Below are 26,538 nucleotides of genomic sequence, written 5' to 3'. Positions count from 1 at the left end.
TCAAATGATGACATTGCTTAGGCCACGCCCCCTGACAACAGGAAGTGTCATGTTTTGTTGTAAGCGGTCGCTATGTTACCCCTCTGAGCTAATCAACATGAAACTGTGTCAAGAGACAGAAGACATATTGGTGTGTTGTGGATTCCAGCCCCAAGTGGATTCCATGGAGCAGGGCGGCGTGGTGGCGTGGGGAAGTCACATCAAACCATATATTTTTAATCTTTTGACAGCATTATTTGCTCAAACCTGTCCACCAGGTGGCAGCAAGAGACCACAAATAAACCACAAACCAAGTTGTCTTGTTCAGTAAGGCAAGGCAAGGCAAATTTATTTATATAGCACAATTCAGTACAAAGACAATGCAAAGTGCTTTACATGATTAAAATATAGCAAAATAAAACAGAATAAAAGCAAGTAGGAATAAAATGTAGATAGAAAAAAGAACAAAAAAGTGGTGATTCAGTTGACTAGAACAGTTGAAGGCAATCCTAAACAAATGTGTTTTTAATCTTGATTTAAAGGAACTCAGTCTTTCCGCACCTTTACAATTTTCTGGAAGTTTGTTCCAGATCAGTGGAGCATAGGAACTAAATGCTGCTTCTCCTTGTTTAGTTCTGGTTCTAGGTGTGCAGAGTAGGCTAGAGCCAGAAGACCTTAATGGTCTGGATGATTGATACACGGATAACAAGTTTGATGTATTTAGGTGCTAAGCCATTCAGGGATTTATAGACGAACAGAAGTTTTTAAAGTCTATTCTCTGATATACAGGGAGCCATGGAAGGACTTTAGAACTGGGGTGATGTGCTCTACTTTCTTAGTCTTAGTGAGGACGTGGGCAACAGCGTTCTGGATCAGCTGCAGCTGTCTGATCCACTTTTTAGGCAGACCTGTAAAAACACCGTTGCAGTAATCAATTCTACTAATTATAAATGCATGGATTAGTTTTTCCAGATCCTGCTGAGACATTAGTCCTTTAATCCTGGAAATGTTTTTCAGGTGATAGAAAGCTGACCTTGTAACTGTCTTTAGATGCTTTTGGAGGTTCAGGTCTGAGACCATTACTACTCCAAGATTTCGGGCTTGATCAGTGGTTCCTAGCTGAAGCGACTGAAGCTGTGTGCTAACCTTTGATCTCTCCTCTATTGGTCCAAAAATTATTACTTCTGTTTTGTTTTTATTCAACTGAAGAAAATTTTGGCACATCCACGTATTGATTTCTTCTAGGCATTTACTCAGTGCTTGAACTGGTTCATAGTCACCTGGTGACATGGTGATGTAGAACTGTGTGTCGTCTGCATAGTTATGGTAGTTGATGTTGTTATTTCTTATGATCTGAGCTAGAGGAGCATGTAGATATTGAATAGGAGGGGACCCAGGATGGACCCTTGGGGAACCCCACATGTGGTTTTTGTAATCTTCGATGTAAAGTTACCTACTGATACAAAAAAGTCCCTGTCCTTTAAGTAGGATTTAAACCAGTGGAGAGCTGTACCACAGAGGCCGACCCAGTTCTCCAGGCGCTCTAACAGAATGCAGTGATCAACAGTATCAAATGCTGCACTGAGGTCCAACAGAACCATCATGGTGGTTTTTCCGCAGTCTGTATTTATATGGATGTCATTAAACACCTTGATAAGGGCGGTCTCTGTACTGTGGTGAGCACGGAAGCCAGACTGGAAAACGTCAAAGTGGCTGGTCGTTGTTAAGAAGGTGTTTAATTGTTGAAACACAGCTTTTTCAATAATCTTACTGATAAAGGGGAGCTTTGAGATTGGCCTGTAGTTCTGGAGTAGTAGTTTGTCTAAATTGTTCTTTTTTAACAGTGGTTTGATAATTGCTGTTTTCAGGGACTGGGGGGAAAACACCTGACAGAAGGGACGTGTTTATTATCTGAGTCAAATCAGACGCTATGACAGGCAAAACTTTCTTAAGGAAAACTGTAGGTAGAGCATCAAGACAGCATGAGGAGGAACTTAGCTGCTGAATGATCTCCTCTAAGCTTTTGGAGTTTATTTGACTGAATTGGGACATTTTGTCAGGATAAGTTCCAGCTGAATACGGCTTTGGTTCTAGAGTTGGTGTGGATGTACAAACTGATCTTCTAATTATCAGTTTATTTATTTTTTAGACTAGTTCCATATGAGAGGTTGCAAGAAAACTTGTAACTTTACTGAATTTGCAGCTTAAGAAGATTGGGTTTGACAGACAACACCAACTGTCCCCTCAATCCAGTGCACACAATACCACAACAGACTTCATCACGCTCTACAGTACATCAAGAAAACTAAATCAACTAAAACAAGTTCACGAGTGCACATGAAATGAAGTTAATCCATATTTGTGTGTCAGGGTGTCTAAGCACTCTCCAGAATTTGACATCTCAGCAGAACCTGTAATAATTATAGAAAGTAACGTTATAGTTGTTCTGCCTTTTGTTAAGACAGCAAGGAATTCATGTCGTGAATACATTACATAAATAAGATATAAATTAATTATTACTCAGAGGAAATCCATGCTAAAAACAGAAACGTTTTGGGTTCATATTTAATCAGAGTGAGACATCACAACTTTGTTAGATCTCTATGTGAATTACGTGAGATAGTGAGTGCTCTCACCTTAAATAAAAGATCTTTGACGTATTTTGCTCTGGTAAAAGCTGCTTTTCAGCGATGAAGCTAGGGAAACTGCTAATATTGAAGTTGAATTTGTTCTACACGCTTCTGCTTTGGAAAATATTCGTCTTTTTACAAAAAGAATGTTTAAAGCCAGATTTGGGAACAAAGGTTATTCAGACAACGCAAGAAAAGGAAGCTTTGTGTGGGGAACTTTTGTCCTAGCTGTCTAGCTGCATATGGCCCCAGGACAGAACAATAGTTTTCTTGAAGTATAATTTTGGAGAAGTAGAAACAAGTATTAATTTCAAAAGGTAGGTAAAAAAAGAAAAAAGTTTTTACAAAATCTTAAAATGTTGGATAGTCGTTATTTCCATCTTGCTGTGAAAATTGGTGAAATATTCTAATTTTTGATGCTTAGATATAAAATTGCAAGGCAATTACTAAAATTGCCTTTTGTTGAAAATGTTTTTTGGCATGCCATACTTTACATTTATAGGTAGCCTAGATGTGCATAATAAAAGAGTGGAACTAAAAGCTGGTCTAAAATTTTTATGGAGCTTTAACCTGCTAAGAGTAATAACAGATGATTATATCTTTAAAATGAGATAACTGTCTCATAAAATGTGATAGTTTACTTGGTCTAAAGAGATGATTCAATTCAATGTTATTTATATAGCGCCAATTCATGAAATATATCATCTCAAGGCACTTTACAAAGTCAAAATCAATCAGATTATACAGATTGGGTCAGATTATACACATTGGTCAAAAAAATTCCTATATAAGGGAACCAGTTCATTGCATCAAAGTCTTGACAAGTAGCATTCTCTCTTGAAGAAGCGTAGAGCCACAGGGAGAGTCGTCTGCATTGTCCATGGCTTTGCAGCAATCCTACCTACTGAGCAAGCATGAAGCAACAGCGGGGAAAAAACTCCCCATTAACGGGAAGGAAAAACCTCCAGCAGAACCGGGCTCAGTATGAACGGTCATCTGCCTCGACAGACTGTGGGTTACAGAAGACAGAGCAGAGACACAACAAGAGAGACAAAAAAGCACAGAAGTTCTACATTAGATGGTAGTAGCGGGTCTTCCCTGGATGATGCCACAGTTAACAGAACGCCAGACCAGGTGTACCTACTATGAAGAAAAAAAAAAATCAAAAAGTTAAAAGCTGAAATGACAACAGTCATTCAAAATTGAAGAACAATAGATCCTGATGTCCTGCAGTAGCCTAAACGTATAGCAGCATAACTATAGAGGTAGCTCAGGGTAACATGAGCCACTCTAACTATAAGCTTTTTAAAAAAGGAAAGTCCAACGAGCCAGCTTTTAGTGGAGAAGTTCAAGTATCTTGGGGTCTTGTTCACGAATGAGGGGAAGATGGAGCGGGAGATGGACAGGCGGATTGGTGCAGCGTCTGCTGTGAAGCGGGTGCTGTACCGATCCGTTGTGGTGAAGAGAGAGCTGAGCCAAAAGGCGAAGCTCTCAGTTTACCGGTCGATCTACGTTCGTAGATAGTTTTAAGATTAGTCTTAAAAGTAGACAGGGTGTCTGCCTGGGGAAGACCCAGGACACGCTGGAGGGACTATGTCTCTCGGCTGGCCTGCGAACGCCTTGGGATTCCCCCAGAGAAGCTGGCCCAAGTGGCTGGGGAGAGGAATGTCTGGGCCTCCTTTATAAAGCTGCTACCCCCGCGATATTGCTAAAATGTTCCTTTGGCAATAGTCCAATTGCTAAAGTTTTACTTTTACATTACTTTTGGGTGTGTATCCACCAATTTAGATGTTAAACTTTCATAAAAGCTGTCTTAATGCAAGAAACAAAACCTTTAGACACATGAAATACCAAGTAACTTTAAAAAACTAAAATGGTTTTGTTAACTTTTCACACTAAGCTGGATTAACAGCTAGTAAGATACCTTTGATTAAATTGGTATACTAATGTTTAAACCAGGGGTGTCAAAGCTACGGCCCGCGGGCCACTCTAACTATAAGCTTTTTAAAAAAGGAAAGTCCCAAGGGCCAGCTTCTAGTGGAGAAGTTCAAGTATCTTGGGGTCTTGTTCACGAATGAGGGGAAGATGGAGCGGGAGATCGACAGGCGGATTGGTGCGGCGTCTGCTGTGAAGCGGGCGCTATACCGGTCCGTTGTGGTGAATCTGCACCAGATTTTTTGTGAGTCGTGGGGGAGCGCTGCCGAACACGTTCGTGTAAATCGCCCAGTGGACGGGCGGGCAAAATGCGTGACAGCATCTGCGGTGGCGGGCGGCCGGCGGTGCGCAAATCCCAGCGGTGGCCAAGGCCGGAGCGGCGCTTTGCTGCGAGGGCCGCTCATCACCGCTTGCGGTTTTAATTGTTTTTGTTTTTACTGTTGCTCAAACTGCTTGAGGTTTTATGAATAGGAGCATCTACTGCATTAGCACACTCTTGTTTTACATTATTGTGTGTGAGTTTTGGTAGTTTTAATACCCACACTGCTGGGCCCTTGCATTTGGATTTTGTCCTTATTTTGTCAATTTGTTTCTCCTTTTTCTCTTTAAATAAGTGCTTGGATTCATGCCTTCATTTATTGCTGTATCATACCACACCTCATCCAGGCTGGTACTTGTAGGACAATTACTGACATAGACTGAAAATGTTTCACTATTGATTCTTTATCACAAATCACTCTGTTTCATTATAAAAACCCCTTAAGAACTTAATAATAGTATTGGTAGTCAAATCAGACTACTATTTCCGAGAAAATTAACTGCACTGTATTTGAGTTATCTTAATTATTTGTGTTGTCTCCTTGCAATTTAGATAATAGTGCTAAACAACAACTCTCTGAGACCTGGAGGAAGTGGATCTTGACAGCCAATGAAAGTGAGCTCACAAAGGTGGAATTTGATTCAGAACTCTTTGAGATAGCCAAACATCGGAAACACCTGGATAAAATGGTAGAGAGCTACAGTGATTTATTTATGTCAAAGAGGAATGGGAGAACAGTGCTAACAAAGGGAGTTGCTGGAATTGGAAAAACATTTCATACAAGGAGGTTCATGGTCAAATGGGCCAAGCAAAAATCCAACACCCATATTGACTTAATTGTTCCACTTCATTTGGGTGAGCTGAATGCCACAATGGATGAAGTTCAAAGCATTGAAGATCTGCTGAATGGTTTTATCAGTGATGCTGAACGGCCGGACGTTTCCACCTATGAGGAATGTAAAGTGGCTTTCATACTTGATGGTTTGGAAAACTGTCGACTTCCTCTTGATTTTCAAAAGAATAGAAAGCTGACTAAAATAACAGAGCAAGCATCGATGGACGTGTTACTGACAAATCTTATCAAGGGCAATGTGTTTCCTCAAGCGGTGCTATGGATTATCTCCCAGCCCTCAGGAGTCAAAAAGATTCCTGAAAAATATATAGACAAAGTTCTACTTTGTAAAGGTATGAAACTCACTCACTCATGCATGCATATAAACATAACTAGCAATGTTAAAGTGCAGTATTTTGTAAAAAGAAGATTAATGAAATGTATACTGCAATCAGACAATTAACTGTGGAGATTTATGTAAAATGTCATGATCTATTTTTACAAATAATTTCAAATTTTCCCTCCCCATTTAGAGATTGATGCCCAACACAGACTTACAGATATTGGAAGAAACGGAATCTTGGCCGCATATGAGACTGAACTGATTGAAATGGAGACAGATTCAGAACTCTACATGATAGACACAAACAACGAATTTGAAGAAAAACTGGTGGAAACCTACGACGATTTATTTACAGACCTGAAGAAAAAGACTGTCCGAACAGTTCTGACAAAGGGTGTTGCTGGCATTGGCAAAACATTTCAAACAAAATTGTTCATGTTTGATTGGGCAAAAGGAAAGTCAAATAAGGATGTTGACATCATAATCCCACTTCAGTTTAGTGAGCTGAGTAAGCGAAAAGAAGCTCTGAGCATGGACAGTTTACTTGAAAGTTTTTTCCGTGACGTGGCAGAACCAGGAGTTGGCACCTATGAAAAGAAAAAAGTGGCTCTTGTACTTGATGGTTTGGAAAACTACGAGCCTCCGTTAGACTTTGACAACAACATTGAACTCAGAGATATGAAGAAGCCAGCATCAATGGATGTAATCCTAACAAACCTCATTAAGGGAAACCTACTCCCCAAAGCTTGTCTGTGGATCATCTCTCAGCCCTCAGGAGTTCACAAGATTCCTGGTGAATATATTGAGCAAGTCACAGAATGTCGAGGTAAGAGAATAGTGTTAAAACAAAGGCATCTACTTTTTGTCAAAAACTATTTCTGAAGCACCGTGTAATAGTGAAACATTGTCTTTCAGAGTATATCTACCCCTTTTTCTAAGTATCTTGAGAATCAAATCAGAATCACTTAATAGCAACACCAACAACTATTTGATTGATTGCTTAACTAAAGGGTAACTCACCACCAAATCAACTATTTTTTTTGCTAATAAACTGTCAACATGGTTATCTAATAGTATCGTCTACATATCCTGTGCATTATTTTAACAAATTAGTGAAGAAGAAGAATATTTGAAGAAACTGACATCAGTAGCTCTGCTGCTGTGGGGTATAAAAGCAAGTCTGTCTTGTGCCTCTTGTTGTGCCTTTTCTTCAAAAAAAGCGACTAGCAACAAATCTAGCAACTTTTTATGCGTAATGGACAATTTACATAAAAGCACCAATTATTCTACAGTTACTGTCTTGAGGCAGCAGCGAGTGCTGTTGTCGAGCGCCTTCCTACTTCCCTTAACACTGTCCCACAAGCAGAAAGCTACTGCCTCATCCTGAAACCCCCCTGCATTCATAGCAAAGAGAGCACAGCGAAGATCAAGCACACTCAGTTTCCAGATTGCAAACGAATCTTACATGGGCAAAAATGTTGATCATCCCACCCTGGAAGTGGGAAATAAATATGATAGGACTGATCTTGTCCTCCACTGCCTCGGCAGCCCCGGCTTCGGGCATTGCTGAGTAAGAGCCTTGAGGCAGCGGCTCAAACTGATAAAGCTCTAGCCCACTGGGCTCCACAAAGACTCCCTCAAGCTCCGGTGACAAGAGGGGTGAAAAATCCTCCATCTCAAAAGACCAAACCATGGTGTAACTACATGCATAACGCTGCTCACTGTCCATGATTCAAAATAGCAATATAGAAAGCTGTGGCTTTCCTGAAAACAGCGACCTCCTCCAAATTTTTGTCTGGGTCGGGATTATGCTTTTACATGGGGTGAATTACACTTCAGGCAGCTATTTAGGCATTAATCATACTGAGGTAATATCAAAATGTATTTCAAAATGGATTACTAGTAACCCTTAGTATTTCTTAAAAGTATCGTGGACAATCTTTTTTGGCATCAAGTTTTGGGGGTACCAGCAGCTGATCTATTTATTGTCCCACATGCCAATCATTCTGATGTACTCACATAACACCAACGTGCCTTGTTAGTTTCCGCTTGCTGGCTGCGCATGCGCCCTTATGGTGTTATTATTATTCAGTATCATTGACCATGTTGCAGCACAGTGATACTGCAATACATAATAAAATGTACCACAACATCTACTTATGGTCAAAATAAATCATACCCTTACCCATGCCAGGCTGTAATGGTGGAATTTTTCTGGCCTTTACTATGTTCTAGAAATAGTTCAGTCTCATCTAAATATCTAAATCCCAACAGACTCCAGCTTGCAATTATTTATTACACAAAGTAGGAGACACAATAGAGCAAGATAGTGGAGCACCCTCACACCAAGAACATCTTTCTGTGTGAAGTTTGCTCTCCATCTCCATGCAGGTTGGTTCAGCTTCTGTCAACACATCTATATTATAATGTTTTAATTACGATCTCTGTACAGTACACATCACACTAGTTGAAACGTTAAAAATTGTGTAGTTTCTCTGCCCCGCCACTAGAAAGCAGCATGTTCCTTGAAACTCAACAATTTGTATGAGTACAAACACTCCCTGCCTAAAAAGGTGCCACAGTTTAGAATTGTCAGCAGATAAAAAAGATAAGTGTAAATTACAAGGAAACAGACATCCAAAAACTTAAAATATATTAAATCAATACCAAAATACTTTTTTTTTGAAAGTTATATGCTTTACATTGTGAATAAATCTACACAAGAAACATCTAACTGCTCATTAATATCAATGACAAGAAAAAGAAAACAAACAATTAAATAATTTTAAAACTATTTAGTAAAATTACAAATGATCACTAAATTTTAAATTACTATTTGCAAGCTAATTTTTGTTTTTCCTATTTAGAAACCTTGATGCGTCGGAAAAAACTTGTTTCAAGCCTGAAGAGAAGATTTATCCAAGAATATCCTGATGGAGGTGAAGATGAAGTTAGTCATCCAAACCAGAAAATAACAGAACACATCATGAGAAACGTCCCTGTTGATGAGATGACTGATGATGCGACAGGTGAAAATACTGTGTTAAAACCACTGATAAAAGTAAATACTCTATGTGACATCCTCAAAAATAGAGGAGAAAAGAAAGTCCGAACAGTGTTGACTGTTGGAGAACCTGACATTGGGAAATCCTTCCATGTGCAAAAGTTTGTAAAAGCTTGGGCCAAAAATGAAACTCAGCACTCCTTCTTCACCTGGAATGACGACCACATCAAGCCCATTCTGGGACAAGCTGAAGAAGTTATATTTCCACTTGACTTATTAAAGCTCAACTTAATTAAAGAGAAGACCATCAGTTTTGTTGAACTTCTCAACCATTTCTTCATTGAAATCAAAACATTTGTAATCTCCAACTACGCACGGTTCAAACTTTTATTTGTCTTGGATGGACTGAATGCATGTGAACATCTTCTGCACTTTGACAACAATGAGACGGTGATTGATGTCAGAGAACAGGCCTCATTGGATGTGCTAATAACAAACCTCATCAAAGGAAACCTGCTTCCCACGGTCCAAGTGTGGATTACTTCCCGACCCTCAGCAGCCGAGCAGCTCCCTGATGACTTCGTCCACCGCAAGACAGAAATTCGAGGTGAGACTAATATATATATATATATATATATATATATATATATATACATACATACATACATACATACATACATCGAGAGAGAGAGAGAGAATTTTGAGTTCTATATCCATCACCTGCAGGATAAAGTCAAAAAGAACTACTCACAGAATGTAAAGCAATCCGCTTTTATTTAGTAAAGCAAAGTTTAATAAAAAATCTTTTATTTTAAGAAAGATCCCTATGGGCTTTACAGACAGGCTGTTTTCCTCATTGCCACGTTTTTCTGTGTGCAACGGGTGAACATACTGTCCTCTATGTCTCTAACCCTTTGTTAATTTCTGTTTAGCTACTATAAACACACCAACTATTCATGATTGTCTTTTTAGATTCAGACTTCTCCTGCCCAATCTCTAGAACAGGGGTGTCCAGCTCCAGTCCTCGAGAGCCGGTGTCCTGCAACCTTTAGATGTGTCCCTGGTCTGACACGCATGAGTCAAATAATCAGTTAATTAGCAGGACTCTGAAGAACCTGACTGCATACTGAGGAGCTAATTGTGCTATTTGATTCAGGTGTGTGGGGCCAGGGAAACCTCTAAAATTTTCAGGACACCAGCTCGCGAGGACTGGAGTTGGACACCCCTGCTCTAGAATGTGGGTTGGTATAACTGATTTGAATGCTTTGGCATCAGTGATTCTGTCTGCAACTGATGCTTTCAAATATTTTTACTTTGTCTGGAACTCGCAGCTATGGAGCAGCAACGATGCATTCCTTCACAAATTCTTTTGCATGAGTTTTCAGATTCTTAGCTATTAATTATCTCACCACAAGACTTGCCTTTATAATATTGTCTCTTTTGCCCTGTGGTCTTGTAAACGCTGATTGTCAGAGTTTTGGTGCACAACAAAGCGCTGTAACTTTATCAGTTTGCAGCTGCCCTCTCAACTCCTCCGTTTTAACATGCTTATTCCTGTAATGTCGCTCCAGATTGGACTTTTTCATCACTGCCAGCTCCTCCCCAACTTCAATTCAATTCAATGTTATTTGTATAGCACCAATAAATTAAACATGTCACCTCAAGGCACTTTACAAAGTCAAATTTAATCATATTATACAGATTGGTCAAACATTTCCTATATAAGGAAACCCAGCAGATTGCATCAAAGTCTTGACAAGCAGCATTCACTCCTGGAGAAGCGTAGAACCACAGGGAGAGTCGTCTGTATTGTCCATGGCTTTGCAGCAATCCCTCATACTGAGCAAGCATGAAGCGACAGCGGAAAGAAAAACTCCCCACACAAAGGTTTGCTTGTCACTTCAGTGAAAAAATATTTGTTTGTCCATTTGTCTTGAAAAAAAGCAACATCCGGCATCCACTTTTCTTTTTTTTCGCCTGTGCCATAATCGACAACTGTTCATCTGCTCATCTCTATGATGTTGTGTTCACTGACCCCAATCTTCGCTCGGACGCTTATATATCATAACATTTCATTTCAAGTTTCTTACCATGCTTTAATTGTTTTATTTATTCACTTGAAATTGTGTGGCAAACCAGACGAAAGAGTAACGAGGGTAGTATATGGCCCGGAGGCTGTAGGTTCCCCACTCCAGATCTATGGTCATCTTTCCTTGTTTTATACTCCTCCGCTGACAGCACGTCCTCATATAGAAGACAGATAGGAAACGTGTATGGCTGAAAATCTTGTCCCGTTTCAGCTATTGAAATTAGAAATGGCAATGCAACATGGCACCTCCCAGTGGGTGCACCGACATCTATGTAGATCAGGGATGGGCAACTGGCGGCCCGGGGACCGCATACGGCCCTCGTCATCACTCAGTGCGGCCCGCGAATAGATCAATAATAGTTGAATAATAAAAAATAAAAAAAAACTTGTAATTATTCAAATCTAACCATACCCAAACAATAGTGGCACGGGCCACTTTGCAACAGCGAGGAAGAAAGTCAAGAGCCATGGTCACTAGCAGTGGCATAAAGAGAAAACTTGACCGCATTTTTCAGACAAAATGGGATGAAGAGTACCTCTTCACCGAATTCAAAGGAAAATCAATGTGCCTAGTTTGCTTGGAGACATTATCAGCCCTGAAAGATTACAACTTAAGTCGACATTACAACACCTTGCATAAGGTTAAATATGAAAAGTACACGGGAGCTGCCAGAGCCGCTGTAGTAGCAGACCTTAAATCATGAATGTGAGCTATTTGCAATCAAGTTTTTTAAAACTTTCTGTTCTTTGTTATGAATGAGTTCAAATTCCTTTTGCACTTTTTTAAGCAAATGTTTTGTCTTTGTTGCTTATGAAGGACATGTTAAAATGCATTTATTTTATACACAGAAACTATTTGCAATCAGTTTTTTAAGCAAACTTTTTGCTCTTTGATATGGAGGAGTTCAAATTCCTTTTTGCATTTTTTTTTAAAGCAAACGGTTTGTTTTTTGCTTAAGGACATATTAAAATGCATTTATATGCAGAAAATAGTTGTATGTTGGTACAGTAAACATACAAATATAAATTAATATAAAATTTGTTCTTATTGAGAATCATTTGTAGCGTCTTTCATATCCAATCATTTGAAGTGTGTGGTCATGTGGCCCTCCAATGGTCGTGCTGAAAAAAATGTGGCCCTCTTTATCATGGAAGTTGCCCATCCCTGATGTAGATTTATAAAAAACTAATTCTAAGTTATGAGAACACTTTTATTTTTGATGTGATGTTATTAGACTTTGGATATGTATTTATAAAAGCAATACTTGATTTTTGCTAATTAAATGGCAAATAAGTTACACACTGTCCCTTTCAGGCAATGTTTGCGATTTATGGGATCCCAGAGGTGTTAGTGATTGATAATGTTTCACAATTATTCTCTGCCAAAAGACAAGGACTACGACTTTATTCATGTTACTTCATGTACCCATTTTCCTCAAAGCAATGGTCATGCAGAGAGTGCTGCACAGGTCACAAAGAGAGCATCTTATGCCAGGATGACGACTTCATGCTCAGATGACATACAGAGCCCAAAAAACTTTTCTACAGGAGCCAGTCCAGCTGGTAATGAGCAGAAAAATCAGTACGGCCTTGCCCATTTTGCAGGACAGCCTGAAACCACGCTGGCCTGGCATGGATAAAATTTGAAAAACTGCTGACATAGTCAAACAAAAGCAGCCATACTAATACAACATGTGCAATCGCTTATGAAGCTTGCCACTGTTGTGTGCAGGGGACTATGTGCTCATAAAACTGAACGGACAAACAGTGGACAACTCCGGCTAGGTCTTACATTTTGGAGAAAGCACAAGTGGTACAGAATAAAAAGGTACAATCTGCTACCCACCCAAACCACCTCAGATCAGGCAATAAGGTTGTTGTGACCGCTTCAGCAGAGAATACAGACATTGAGTCGACAAAGGATAGGGAAACACCGTTTTTGTCACACAAGAGACTCTTCTACCGGTGTTTATAGTCACTTGCTCTGGCAGAGTGAGCAAACCAGCAGCAAAACTTAACCTATAATTAAACATGTTTGGCAATGATTGACTTGGTAAGGTGGTGCAGTTAATCAGGTCCCCTCCTTATTATGTTATAATGCACATATATTAGCCATTCGGTCTCTGTGCTGTCTCTCTGATCAATGCAGTCTTTGTCCGGTCTCAGTTTTGGTGGGTGGCCTCCTCTTGGCAGGTGTGTCGTGGCACCAACTGCTTTCTATTTGAAGATGATGGATTTGATGGCGCTCCCAGGAAACTAAACTAAATAAAAAGGATAACCCAAACTTCACCTGTACTTGCCATTTTTGACCGTGATTCATTTAGAGAGCTCCTTGATCTTTATTGTGTGATGCCTTCTGCTTAATGGTGTTGTAGCCTTTGGGGCTTTTCATAAAAGGTGTGTTTATGCAGACAGATCATGTGACACTTAGACTGCAGATTGAAGTTGACTTCAATTCACTAATTACCTGACATTTTAAGGTAATTGGTTGCAGCAAAACATTTTAGACAATTCATAGAAAAGGGACTGGGTAAATGCCAATTTAAAATATTTTATAATTTTTTTTTATCTAGTCAATTATTCCGTGGCACACATCTGACACTTTAGTGTGTTTTTATAATTTTTACAATAAAACGGTCGTCTGTGTCCAAAGTAAATAAATATTTAGTTTTAGTTTGGACATAGATTTTTATTCATTCATAAATACTTATAAATACTTATTTTTCTGCTCTTTTTTTCAGAGAAGCCTGATTTTGCAAGTCAACGTAAACTCAGAGCCCAGCTGAAGGAACATCTTACCTACGTCTCAGAAGGGATAGATCAGCAGAGAACATCAACTCTCCTTAAAGATATCTACACAGATCTTTACATTGTAGAGGGAGACAGAGGAGAGGTCAATTCTCAGCATGAGTGTAGACAGGTTCAAGATGCCAAGTTTAAACAAGAGCAAGAAGAAACGCCTATCAGATACTGTGACATTTTTAAACCATCACTTGTTGATTCAGACATCAAAACGGTGCTTACCCTTGGAATGGCTGGGATAGGCAAAACATTCGCATCAATGAAGTACATACTGGACTGGGTGGAGGGCACAGCCAATGAAAACATTTTTTATACATTTCCACTTCCTTTCAGAGAGTTGAACCTTAGAAAAGAGGAAGAACACAGTTTAGAAGATCTGATTCATCAGTTTTTCCCAGCTATGAAGACCTCTGAAATAACTAACTATGACAAGTATGAAATTCTGATCGTTTTGGATGGTCTTGATGAATGTCGCCTTGATCTTGAATTCAACGAAAGCCATCATTGTACAGATGTTAGAAAGAAAGCTTCTTTAAAAGTTTTGTTGACAAATCTCATCCTAGGAAATCTCCTTCCAAAGGCCCAGATTTGGATTACTTCTCGACCTGCAGCATCCAACAACATTCCTATTGAAAAAGTGGACAGAATGACAGAAGTTAGAGGATTTAATGATGAACAAAAAGAGGAATATTTCTGGAAGAGATTTAGTGACAAGGAACTGTCTGAAAAAATCCTGAGACATGTGAAGCAGTCAAGAAGTCTCTACATCATGTGTCACATTCCTGTTTTCTGCTTTATCACCTCAAAGGTACTGGAGGACATTGTTCACCAAAATCAAGATGATGGGCTGCCCAAAACACTGACTGACATCTACACATATTTTCTGTTGCTCCAATGCAGACAAGCTAATGTGAAGTACAGTGAACATGAAAGGTGTGAACATTTTGAGGCGCATTCCTGTTGGAATTCCAGAAATAAACAAACAGTCCTGTCTTTAGGGAAACTAGCCTTTGAGGCTTTAGAGACAGGAGACCTTCTCTTTTGTGAAGAAAGCCTGACAGACTGTGGTATTGACATCACAAAAGCTGCTGTCTTCTCTGGACTGTTTACTCAGATCAAACGAGAAGACCATGGCCTGTACCAGAAAAAAACTGTTTTGCTTTGTCCATCTGAGCATTCAGGAGTACCTGGCAGCTCTCTATGTATTTCACACATTCAATACCAAAGGTAAAAATTTGTTCATTCAACCCACTTCAAGGTCCCCATCCATGTCTGCCTCAGCGTTCTATAAGAAAGCGGTGGACAAGGCTTTAGAGAGCAAAAATGGGGATTGGGATCTGTTTCTCCGCTTTCTGCTTGGACTCTCTATGGAAAATAATCAACTTCTACTCCAAGAACTGCTGGAAAAGACTGAAGATTGTGAAAATATCAACAAGGAAACAGCGGAGTACATCAAAAAAAAGATTAGGGAGGACATCAAGGACCCAGAAAAAAACCTTAATCTTTTTCACTGTCTTAATGAGCTGAATGACCACTCTCTCGTTCAAGAAATCAAACATTTCCTTCAATCAGAAACAAAATCCTTTGAAAATTTCACTTCTTCTCAGTGGTCAGCTTTAACTTATGTGCTCTTAACATCGGATGAGAAGCTTGATGTGTTTGATCTCAAGAAGTACCTGAAATCAGAGAAAGTTCTTCTGGGAATGCTGCCAGTGGTGAAAGTCTCCAGAACTGCTTTGTAAGTATTTTACAAGCTGTTTTCCAATGTTTTAGCTATTTTAGCTTATCTTAGATACTCATGTCTTGGTATTTGCAATAGGTTGTATGTTGTAGCCAAGATTCTGGTCAATTTGTCGTTGGACAGTTCAATTAAAGATTGGTTTATTGTTTCAAAATATTGCAGAATAGTACATGCCATTGTCACATTAAATATACAACTAACTAACATTACTACAAAAACATCTCGTTCTTGGTTTAATCAATAAATTAGATCTAAATTAGACTATCTGGAAAAGTTTTTAAAGTGTTTTTTCATTCATAATTGGCATTGCCAATTATGGCAAGATTTTATTAGTTTATTTGATTCAGTTGAATATTTTTTGTGTGCTAAGAATAAACAAGGAACAATGTTGAAAGTTCTCAAAAACAAGAACTTGATGAACAAAACAAATTTACTGTGGAATTTCTCCACACAGGGTCTAAATTATAAATGCTATTATATATGGTGCTGTTATAAAACCTTGTTGCCCCTCTTGTCTGCTTTCCTTGGTCACTGAAATGTTTCAGATCATCAAACAAGCTTTAATATCAGACAAAGATAATCTGAATAAATACAAAATTCAGTCTTGATGATTTTAAGAATCGTGAATCTTAATTGTCACTGTGTGTTACCATAGTGAAAGTTTTATGAGACAGAAACCAACTCAGGATACACACAGATTACATATAACATGCCTACACAATAAGCCATAAACTACGTTCAAATATTGTAGACAGCATCCCACAATCCCCTGTACTATCCTCACCACCTGTGCCGTGCAGCTCCCATACCACACTATTATGATGAGACACAAGATACTTTCTATTGTAGCTCTAAAAAAGATTATGAACAGCTTAGTAGAAAGTCCAGTCCATTTCAGTTTCCTGAGGAAGAAGAGCTGTTGTTAGGATTTCTTCATCAGGTGTGAAGTCTCCAGAGTCCTGGAGAGGTTTGCGGAGATGTGAATACCAGGAACTTTGTACTGTCCAGACGCTCCACCACCTCTCCCTGTATGCAGAGAGGAGTGTGTTCAGTCTTCCTGGACTTCCTGTAATTCAGTATGACATCCTTGGTTTTGCTGGTGTTCAGGATGAGGTTTTCCCGGAGCACCACTGTGTAAGATTTTGGACCTCCTCTCTGTAGTGCATCTCATTATTGTTGGATACCCACTCCACTGTTGTCCACAAACATATCCATGTTTGTGGGGTGGATAGCAGGGCAGTCTTGGGTGAAGAGAGCAGGGCTGAGGACACAACCCTGCAGCGTTCCAGCCTTGAGGATCAGTGGGGCAGATGTGAGTTTCCCTATCCTCACCACCTGGGGCCTGTTGGTGAGGAAGTCACTGATCCAGGAGCACAGCGGTGGAGATAAACCCAGGCTGTAGAGTTTCAGAACCAGCATGTCTGGGAGCACGGTGTTGAGGGCTGAGCTGAAGTCCACAAATAGCATCCTAACATAGGATGCTACCGATGAGTCAGAGCCATGTGAAGTGCCAGTGAGACAGCATACTCTTCAGAACAGTTCTCCCTGTAGGCAAACTGCAGGCTGTCAAGGCCAGCAAGGATGGCATCCTTCATGTACTTCAGGAGGATCCTGAAGCACTTCATGATGCCAGAGATCAGAGGAACAGAGAGTAGGCCAACCTGTCTTCTTATCAGAGTGCTGCATCCCGGGCTTTCGGCAGGGACCACACTATGCATCTACCCATGGTTTCTGGTTAGGAAACACTCTGATTGTATTTGTGGGTAGAACAACATCTGTGCAGAAGTGAATATAGGACAGGACATATGATGTACATCTTTCCAGATCAGCACCCACTTTCCCTTATACCGTATCTCACTGTACTCTTGGTGACTCTCTTTAGTTCACATAGTGTCCCACTTCTTCAAGAGTAGACCAATTTCCACCAGTACCTTGTCGGTCACCAGCACCAGTGGCAGTCGTTATTCTGCGAATGCTGCCAGTGGTCAAAGTCTCCAGAACCTGGACCTCGACCGATCCTTTATGAAGAGCATGCATGGTAAACTTGCCAAAGGTTTCATGATGGATGTCCTTACAGATGTAACCCTCTGCATCAGAGCATTTTCATGGGAGATTTTAGGAAGCAAACGAGACGCTCACCAAAAAGAATATTTCACAAAAACATATTGATGATTCTCAAGACTTTTGGAAAAATATACTACAACATGCTGTAATGTGGAACATTTTGGAAGGGGTGTGTTCCATTTCAGGTGGTATAAAACTAAGGCAGCATTCCTAAAATAAAGAACAACCTACTGACAGTCAAGCATGGTGGTGGTAGTATGATGGTCTGGTGTTGTTATGTTTTTAAATTTGTTTGATGATTTGAAACTGGCCCTGCGAGAGACTGGCGACCTGTCCAGGGTGTACCCCGCCTCTCGCCCAGTTAACGCTGGAGATAGGCACCAGCAACCTCCGCAACCCCATGAGGGATTAAGCGGGTCAGAAAATGGATGGATGCATGGATTTGAAACTGTTTAATGTGACAAAAAAGCATAAAAAGAAGAAATTTATAAGCCACAAAATAATTTCTCATTGCACTGCATAGATACATCAGAGTAACAGTTGGTTAAATTTCCCTTACCAAGTTGCTGAAAAAGCACATTTTAAATCTATCAAAAAGGTTGTAGCAACATTCTGTCTGTGTGCCTAATTACATATATTTGTACAGGCTGAGCTGGTGTGAGCTCTCTGAAGAATCTTGCAGAGGTTTGAGAACCCTAGCCCTCAATTCTGCTTCCTCATACCTCACTGAACTGGACTTGAGTCATAATGATCTGCTGGATTCAGGAGTACAGCAACTTGCTGAAGGATTAAAGAGTCTACACTGTAAAGTGGAAGTTCTGAAGTAAGTATACTTTGATATATATATATATATATATATATATATATATATATATATATATATATATATATATATATATATATATGGCATAGTTGCATTTGTTCCCTTTACTGACAGTTAATGATCACTCAAAAATTCATTGAAAGTTTTGACAGGAATAAGTGTTTGGATGGTAATAGTGCAAACCTTAGAATAGAAGATTCTTTATTGTTAGAAAATATAGGTGTACCAGCAGCAAAGAGCAACTTCACAACATGACAAAAAACTACTAAACAGAGATTCAAAATGCCATGCACAAGAAATGCAACAAGTGTGCAACTAAGAAGAGTGATTTAAAAAAAAAAACAAAAAAACATATATGTATATATATATGCATAAAAAAAACAAAACTATTTACAGGACTGAAGTAACTGCAAAAACAGCAGGGATGCAAACATCTATTGAGATTTTTGAGAGCAGTGATCTAGCAGCACCTGGGAGGAAGGTTCAGTGATAAAACCCTTTTGTGCCTTTAGGGTGCAGCAGTCTGTCTCTATGGAGCTCTCCAGCTTTGCATAAGCTTCGTGCATGGGTTAGAAGACGTTTTCAAACAGTGCTATTATTTGTGCCAGAGTCTTCTGATTCCTACAACCTGCACTGGGTTGATGGGGCACCCTAGAATCGTCTGCTCTGACGCTTCCTTTAAAGAGCATCAGTGTTGTGACTCCAGTCCAGTTTATTTTTCTGATGAATATCAAGGTACTTATAAAAGTCTGTCAGACAATGGATTTCACCGGTATGGTGGGTCTTTGCCAGTAAAAATCCATCATCACCTTCTGAGTTGCTCTGCGAGGATGAGGAGGTGGTTCTTCTAAAAGTCCTGTCTCCACTATCTGTAATCTTAAGTGATATAATTATCCTTTGATAGTCCTATTGCAGGTATAAATTCATCCAAGTTTCAATGAGGTTTCATAGCCTCTACTGCACTTAAGGGAAAGCCTTGAATGTATGTGGCGTTGGAAGGTCCACCCACAATAAGGCTTATACATTATTAATGCATATATGTTATTTGATAAAACATGTAATAAAGCTTGTTGTGATGTTTGACCGTATGTTTAGAAATAACACTCAGTTTCCTTGGAATTTATATTTAATCCTCAACATGTTTCAATTAGGTCTTTGAATATAATCCAAAATAGAGAGGAAAATATGTTGAGATACACAGTACTAATATCAAAAATATGTGTGACATCAAAACATGGGTGTCAGAGCAACAATTTAGAGCATTGTCACACAGTTGCAGAGTTAATGAGTATGGTAAAAAAAAAAAAAATACATATGCAGATTTTTGCTTTTCAAAGCTGGTGTTTCGAAGATGTCCTCTGGTTTAGCATGCATTAAGCTGTAATATCTACCTTTGTGTTATGCTCAGGCTATCGGGATGTCAGGTGACTGAGAAAGGCTGTGATTTCCTTGCATCCACACTTAAATCCAATAAAGTCTCCAAGCTAAAACAGCTTGATTTAAGTTACAATCACTGTGGAGACATTGGAATGAGTGTGCTCAACGCTTGCCTTGATGACACAAATCAGAAGCTGGAGACGGTGTGGTATGTTAAAGTGCTAATGGTGTATTTTATTTCTTTTTTTGTTCTGTTGGATATGACAAGCTCATACTGTTATTATGTATCCAAATGTTGTAAAATCAAGTTGGTTAAGTTCAAGCTGATCATCAAAATTAAAAAGGAAATGGATTTAAGTTATCTTGAATGTTGCCTGGTTGTTGGTGCTAGATGATCAGGTCAGAGTATTTCAGAAACTGCTGACACTAATGTTGAGATATCTGAAATCTTCAAACAAAGCCACCTTACAGGTTTGTGCGGTATAGTCTGAAACACGGAAAGTATCCAGCAAACTGCTGTTATATCCTTTGTTATTAGTCCAATGGGTGACGCTGGTGAACCCGATATTCAGCCAGATACAGAGTTACATTTTTAACAGGTTTATTGTGAGGTATGAATAGTGGCGGGTGAGGCAGACGATCAGAACCAGATTTGACAGATGAGTTATGGCAGATGGTGCAGGCAGGCAGGGATGAGCAGGAGACCAGAGGATGCGGGTAGAGAAAGACCAGAACAGGCGATGTGGACCGGGGAACGACCAGAATGTGCAGAGCAAGCATCTGGAATGCAAGGGGAAACAGGCAGAACTGCAGCACGCAAACACAGGCAACTTAACAGAAGAGTCCAGCTGGCTGAATACATAGGAACTAGTGTTGTTTTTGGCAGCCATCTTAGTTTTAGTCTTCAGGATGAAAATTGTTAGTTTTAGTCACATTTTAGTCATTACTAAACAAAATAGTTTTAGTTCAGTTTAGTCGACTAAAATTGAAAAAGGTTTTAGGCTAGTTTTAGTCAGTCTTGTGTTGCAATTCATAAAGCAACAATTAACCTCAACAATTTTGAATAATAACCAGATTCCTTACCAGACTGACAGCTTATTGAAGTTATTATTAAATAACTTAAACAAGGGATATAAATTAATAAATTTTGATGGAAATGATGAAATAATTTATGTAATGTTTTGTGACAGCTTGTATTCTGAAATTTTATTAAAAGAGAAGTATTTTAGTCGTTTATAATATTCGCTATAACATGATAGCTTGGCATTTGTGTCAATAATTTTCTAGCATAGGTTATTCTGCGTGGTGGACAGGGGGGCCCCCAAATCTAATTCTGCTCAGGGCCCCCAAAAGGCTCGGGACGGAACTGCACAGGAGGGAAGTGGGGAGAACGGCTGCCAGATAAATCCTTCATTTAGAACCAGTCAAGGCTGCACGCTGGATCAGAAAACAGTTCTGCTAACCAGAACCAGCCCAAAAAGCCTCTTATTCTATTTATACGTTTTGTGCTTATAAACAGGCATGCTGCCTTGCGCTTGAATTCAGGTTTGCAAAATTACGTTACATGTAATTTAGGTGCGCACTTTTAAGGGTCATTTTAAGGAACTTTTAACATCGGGGGCTTCAGGTCAGACCCATAATTCCTCCTGTTCACTCTAAAGGAGCCCTTTATAGTCTTTATTTATTCATTTTTCCCACAACGCAGCGCACCAATCGGGTGAAAATCCGCCCACCTCACCGCCGCAATCCATTATCATTAAGTATAAATTAATGTCATGCAGAATGTGCACTGCTGCACGCCAGGTGGTGGGCGTGACCAAACAGGACGCAGCAGCAGGGCTGATACTTCTTAGCTTGTAACGAACAGATTACAGCACAATAGGCAGAAATGTGATGCATTTTAAATGTTCGACAAACCATCCACTAATGTTTTCATCCAGTCCCGTCAACGACAACTCTGAAAACTCACATCCACCAAAACTCACATCCACGACTCGTCATGTTTTCGTCATCAAAGATCTATGTTTAGCTCATCAGTTTTTGTTATCGTGATGAAAAAAAAAAGGGTGTCAACGAAATAATTTTGTCGTCATCATTGACGAAAACAACACTGATAGGAACTTGTAGAAGCAGGGCACATCACACTAGATGAGAAGATCAGACCAGATGGAACAAGAAGAGAAGAGCTGTTCTGGCAGGGATAAGTTGACTGAGGCAGGTATATATGGACAGGGAAACAGGTGACCAGAGTTGAGAGTAATTACTGGCAGCAGGTGGAGCTGATCTGGGCTAATTGACCGGTAACTGAGTGGCTGATTCTAGAAAAGTCTGGAAAAGTCAAAAACAAAACAAACAAAAACCTAAATCATGGCAATTAGCACTAGATATTTCGCAGTCTGGTTTTAAAGGATAGAAACACTAGCTCAAATAACCACTTATTAGAATCTAGATCTGATAACTGATTTTAAATTGATTTGATAGAAAGTTGTTTGGTTTGATAAGTCTGTATTTTCACTGCAACATTCACATGCTATGGTGAGAGTCTAGTATAATTAATTGGAAATCATGGATTTGTTTTGCATGCAGTATTGTGTTCACCCTTAATAAAATAAAAGATGAATTAATCCCCCACCACCCAAATAATTAGATTGATGTTCAGATTTAATCTCCTACACATTTCAATTAAGGTAACTAGTGTGTGTGTGTGTGTGTGGATAAGTATATAAATAAAAGAGCAGAATTACGGCATGGTGGAACAGGAGAGTCATATTATGCATATGGTGGATGTGCAACACACACATCTGCACTCATGTCAAAATGGACAAAAAAACTCTTGTTTTGAACTCCTGCTGAAACAATGTCATTATAGGTAAAGTTGCAAAGTGTATCTAATGTGACATGTGAATGTATATACAAATGAAAAGATAATTACGCAAAACTACAAGTAACTTTAAGAGAGCATTTACCTTACAACTCAAAAACATAAATATAAAACATAAAAAGTGTGAATTTATTTAACGTGTATTGTTGTTTTAACAGTTTTGACTCTAACGGACCACATCGGTTACGGCCTGGGATGAAGAAATGTAAGTCTCTTCTATAAAATTTTTATAACCCTGTTTAAATGACTTAACTTAATAAAGATATTGTTTAATTACAACTCATGGGTTCAAATCCCCTCTTAGAGCAACCTTCATTAGGTTTTGGACAATCTGAGTGACAGACATACAAAATGTCCAGCTCTCAGGGGGTAAGGGGGAACCAGGAAGAAGATCAAACTGTAGATACCATCACCTCATTTGGATTGGACAGGTCTAGTTGAGTGGTATCAAAGAGAAGCAGGATGATCATAACATTTTGCATTACAAGATAATAAGATTGTAGATGTTCAAGCCTGATACAAAAACCTCTGAAATCCATACGCAAACAATAACCTTGATGGAGTCAGCAACAACCAAACACTTATAGTTAGTAAGACAGGCCCTGTACAGCCTGATTAACGGTAAAAGAAAAGTCCAAGCCAAACATAAGTGGTGCCAGTACTCAGATACATTGCTGGTATGACAGAATGCCCAACGGATTAGATAGAAGCATTAATTTCATGTAGAGTTAGACCTTAAGTCTAGCTACCTGAAACTGTGTGTAAAGCAAAAGGAGAAAGGCTGAAGACTAATTGAAACAGTAAGGACTATCATTGATAGTCCTACCAATGTCTATTTCTTTAAAAACACATCACAGTGCCACTTATCATGGCAGTATAAGAACAGGCATTTAGATCAAGAGACCTAAGATGGCGGCTGTGTCAACATACGCCTGAAACAGTCAAACACCTGATGGTGGGAGCAATATGCATTCTGTCAAAGCGTACATGGATTTCACTTGCTAAGTGTCTTCAATACTGTGTAGGAACAGGCAGTTTTTACACAGTATAGTACTGAAAAGTCCTTTTCAAACAACTGGCAGGTAGTACAGGTGTCATGTTGTCTTGACACTGGTCTATTATAAATAAATTGAATTGAATATTAACTAGATTTCTTTAAGAATCCACTACAAATATTTTGACATGTTACAATTGCGCTTAGGTAATCTCATAGAAAGTATCTCTATTGAATTCTATCTCATCTAACAGTAGACAGGCTATAAAACCTTTTTAAAATGTATATGGTGTCAGGTTTGTTGCAAGGCTGGAGCATAGACAACAGCTCCAGAGTCGCATGATAAGTAGAAGATCATTTAATAAATTATTAAACAAGGCATACAGGCTGACAGGGAAACAATGTATGTGACAAAGTGAGCTGAACTTAAAGGGAAGAGACAGAGGGAACAATAGATGAATAATTAGGCACACGTGAACTGAGTGATACAATAGACTCCAGGAAAGAAAGGAAATGAACTGGCAGGTGCAGGGGAAGTAACAGAATCTAACAGGGAGCTAGAAAATGACCATACTAATAAGGAACAGATCTACAAGATTACAGACTAATAACATAAGCTAACTAAAACAGGACCTGTATATAATAACACTATAAGAAGGACATTTCAAACACAGGAACTAATGGCAAGCATAAACGAAGGATCTAACAGAACTAATAATAATAATAATAACGGACATAAGCTAACTAGACAGAAACTGAACCAAACAGATACCACATAAAACTATAAACATAAATACCAAACTGGAGTTAAACCAATAACAAAAACAAGGATCACAGGCTAAACAAAGCTAAAAGGTGAAAACACAAACAGACTGCTGGATCCTGAGAGAGCTACAAGAGACCATCAAACCCTTGGTTATCCTGACATATAGTAGTTATTTTACTTATGTAATCTAAATAAACATATCTAATAATTATCATAATTAAAGAAGCTTATTCAAAGATTGAATTTCTTATTATTATGACATTTTCCAAAAACTGTTTTAGCTAAGGTTTACACAAGATTGTGATTAAAATGAGTTTCTTTTGGTTGTAATGATTACAAGTAGTGTGGTATATCATAATGAGAGTAAAATGACAAGTCTGAGCACACTAATACGTCTAGAATTAACTTACATGAGTGAAAATAGCAATTCAGTTATACTGTTCTAAAACATATTTATTGATATTCTACAAACCTACAATGTCATAATATTTTAATACACAGATACTACCAGAGCTGTGTTGCAGTTTGTTTTTACAGACCATGCTGTTTACAAAGATCACTCTGACTTGAACTGATTTGATGGTTAATCCCCTTTGCTCTTCAGTGACACCTAATTACATTAATTTGTTTCAGATGCTACAGATTTGAAACTCGATGACAAAACTGCAGGCAGACGGCTTCTTTTGTCTGAAAACAACAGACAAGCAGGAACTGTCATCAAGGTGGACAGTAGGGTTTCACAACAACAATTTAAATCCAAATTTAAGAGGACCCAGGTATTTTGTTCGGAGAGCCTAAAAGGCATCTCTTACTGGGAAGTGGAATGGAAAGGCACGGTTGGAATTGCAGTAGCATATAAAACTGTGAGTAAGGAACATGACAGCAGTGGTGGTCTGGGTTGCAATGAAAATTCCTGGAGTTTGCGATGTTCCAAGACTGAATGCACAGCCCTGCATAAGAAGGATTCACTTGAAATCAAGATGAGGCCATGCCAAAAAATAGCAGTATTGCTTGACTGGAAGGGTGGTACCTTGAGTTATTATAATGTGTCATCTGGAGAGTTAAGTCTGATTCACACCTTCTATGCAAAATTCAAAGAGGAGCTCTTTCCAGGCTTCTGGTTTGGCACAAAAGGCTCTATAACTTTGTGTCACATGTAAAATAATTTTTTACAAAATAATTGCAGTGAAAACTACTGGTATTATATTGACAGCGGCATGATTTAATTTTAGTTTTTTTGAAGCACACAAATTATTTATTGTATTTTACATTAAGTGCTCATATTTTCCATATTATGTCTCAATTTAGTTTTTATCCTTTTGCTATTTAAATACATTAATAAAGAGATCTTGTTGAAACATTATAATAGCAGAAAGAGAGAAAATTTGTAATGCTGTGAAAAACATTTAATCTTAATTCTGGGTTCAGTTTAAACACAGTTAAGTCCTGTAGAATCCAGGTATATATGAAAGACAAACTAAATAAAGATCAAGAAAGATGCAGTGTTATGTTTTTGTGTTTAGGAAAATGAATGTGTTTACTGGAGTAAAGCATTTAATCTGTGTAAATGAATATGGGGTAAATAGTAACTGCACTGACAGTACTGTGTAAATATATTGAAGCTGACAAACTCGTCAAGGACTCCAATGGAAAAGTAAAACTAAGACATGCTGGGCCATGCCTACCAGAAACGTTGGAGGTGATATTGAGAACAATAAAAAAAAGTGAATTACAATATGTGTACGTGTGTCCTTTCAAAATAAAGCTGTCCTTGTCCCTTGCTGGTGCTCCTTTTCACACCACACTTATTCACTGAACTTTCTGTGAATATGCTTGGATACAGCTTTCTGTGCTTTTGGTTTATAGCAATGATGTTTTGGCATAACCTTGTGGACTTCTGAATATCTTTCCAGTCAGCAGTCTTTCCTATGATTATGTTGGCCATGATGGGCCCATTGC

General features: G+C 38.8%; 1 protein-coding gene across 1 annotated transcript in view; it reads left to right on the top strand.

Moving 5' to 3' along the window:
- The window catches only part of LOC105922654, a 44,452-nt gene extending 18,168 nt beyond the window's left edge, over nucleotides 1-26,284 (top strand). The window contains 9 exon segments of the mRNA XM_036135453.1: nucleotides 5,416-6,048; nucleotides 6,229-6,864; nucleotides 8,906-9,649; nucleotides 13,873-15,077; nucleotides 15,079-15,671; nucleotides 18,385-18,561; nucleotides 19,970-20,146; nucleotides 22,978-23,024; nucleotides 25,213-26,284. Of these exon segments, the coding sequence (XP_035991346.1) occupies nucleotides 5,550-6,048; nucleotides 6,229-6,864; nucleotides 8,906-9,649; nucleotides 13,873-15,077; nucleotides 15,079-15,671; nucleotides 18,385-18,561; nucleotides 19,970-20,146; nucleotides 22,978-23,024; nucleotides 25,213-25,739 (4,605 nt within the window). The 5' untranslated portion in view covers nucleotides 5,416-5,549 and the 3' untranslated portion in view covers nucleotides 25,740-26,284.
- The last annotated feature ends 254 nt before the right edge of the window (nucleotides 26,285-26,538 follow it).

The sequence above is a fragment of the Fundulus heteroclitus genome, chromosome 1 (genome assembly GCF_011125445.2).
Source record: "Fundulus heteroclitus isolate FHET01 chromosome 1, MU-UCD_Fhet_4.1, whole genome shotgun sequence".
NCBI classification, from domain to species: Eukaryota; Metazoa; Chordata; class Actinopteri; order Cyprinodontiformes; family Fundulidae; genus Fundulus; species Fundulus heteroclitus.
The sequence above is the reverse complement of the archived record's forward strand: the minus strand, read 5'-3'. Positions and strand labels throughout refer to the sequence as shown.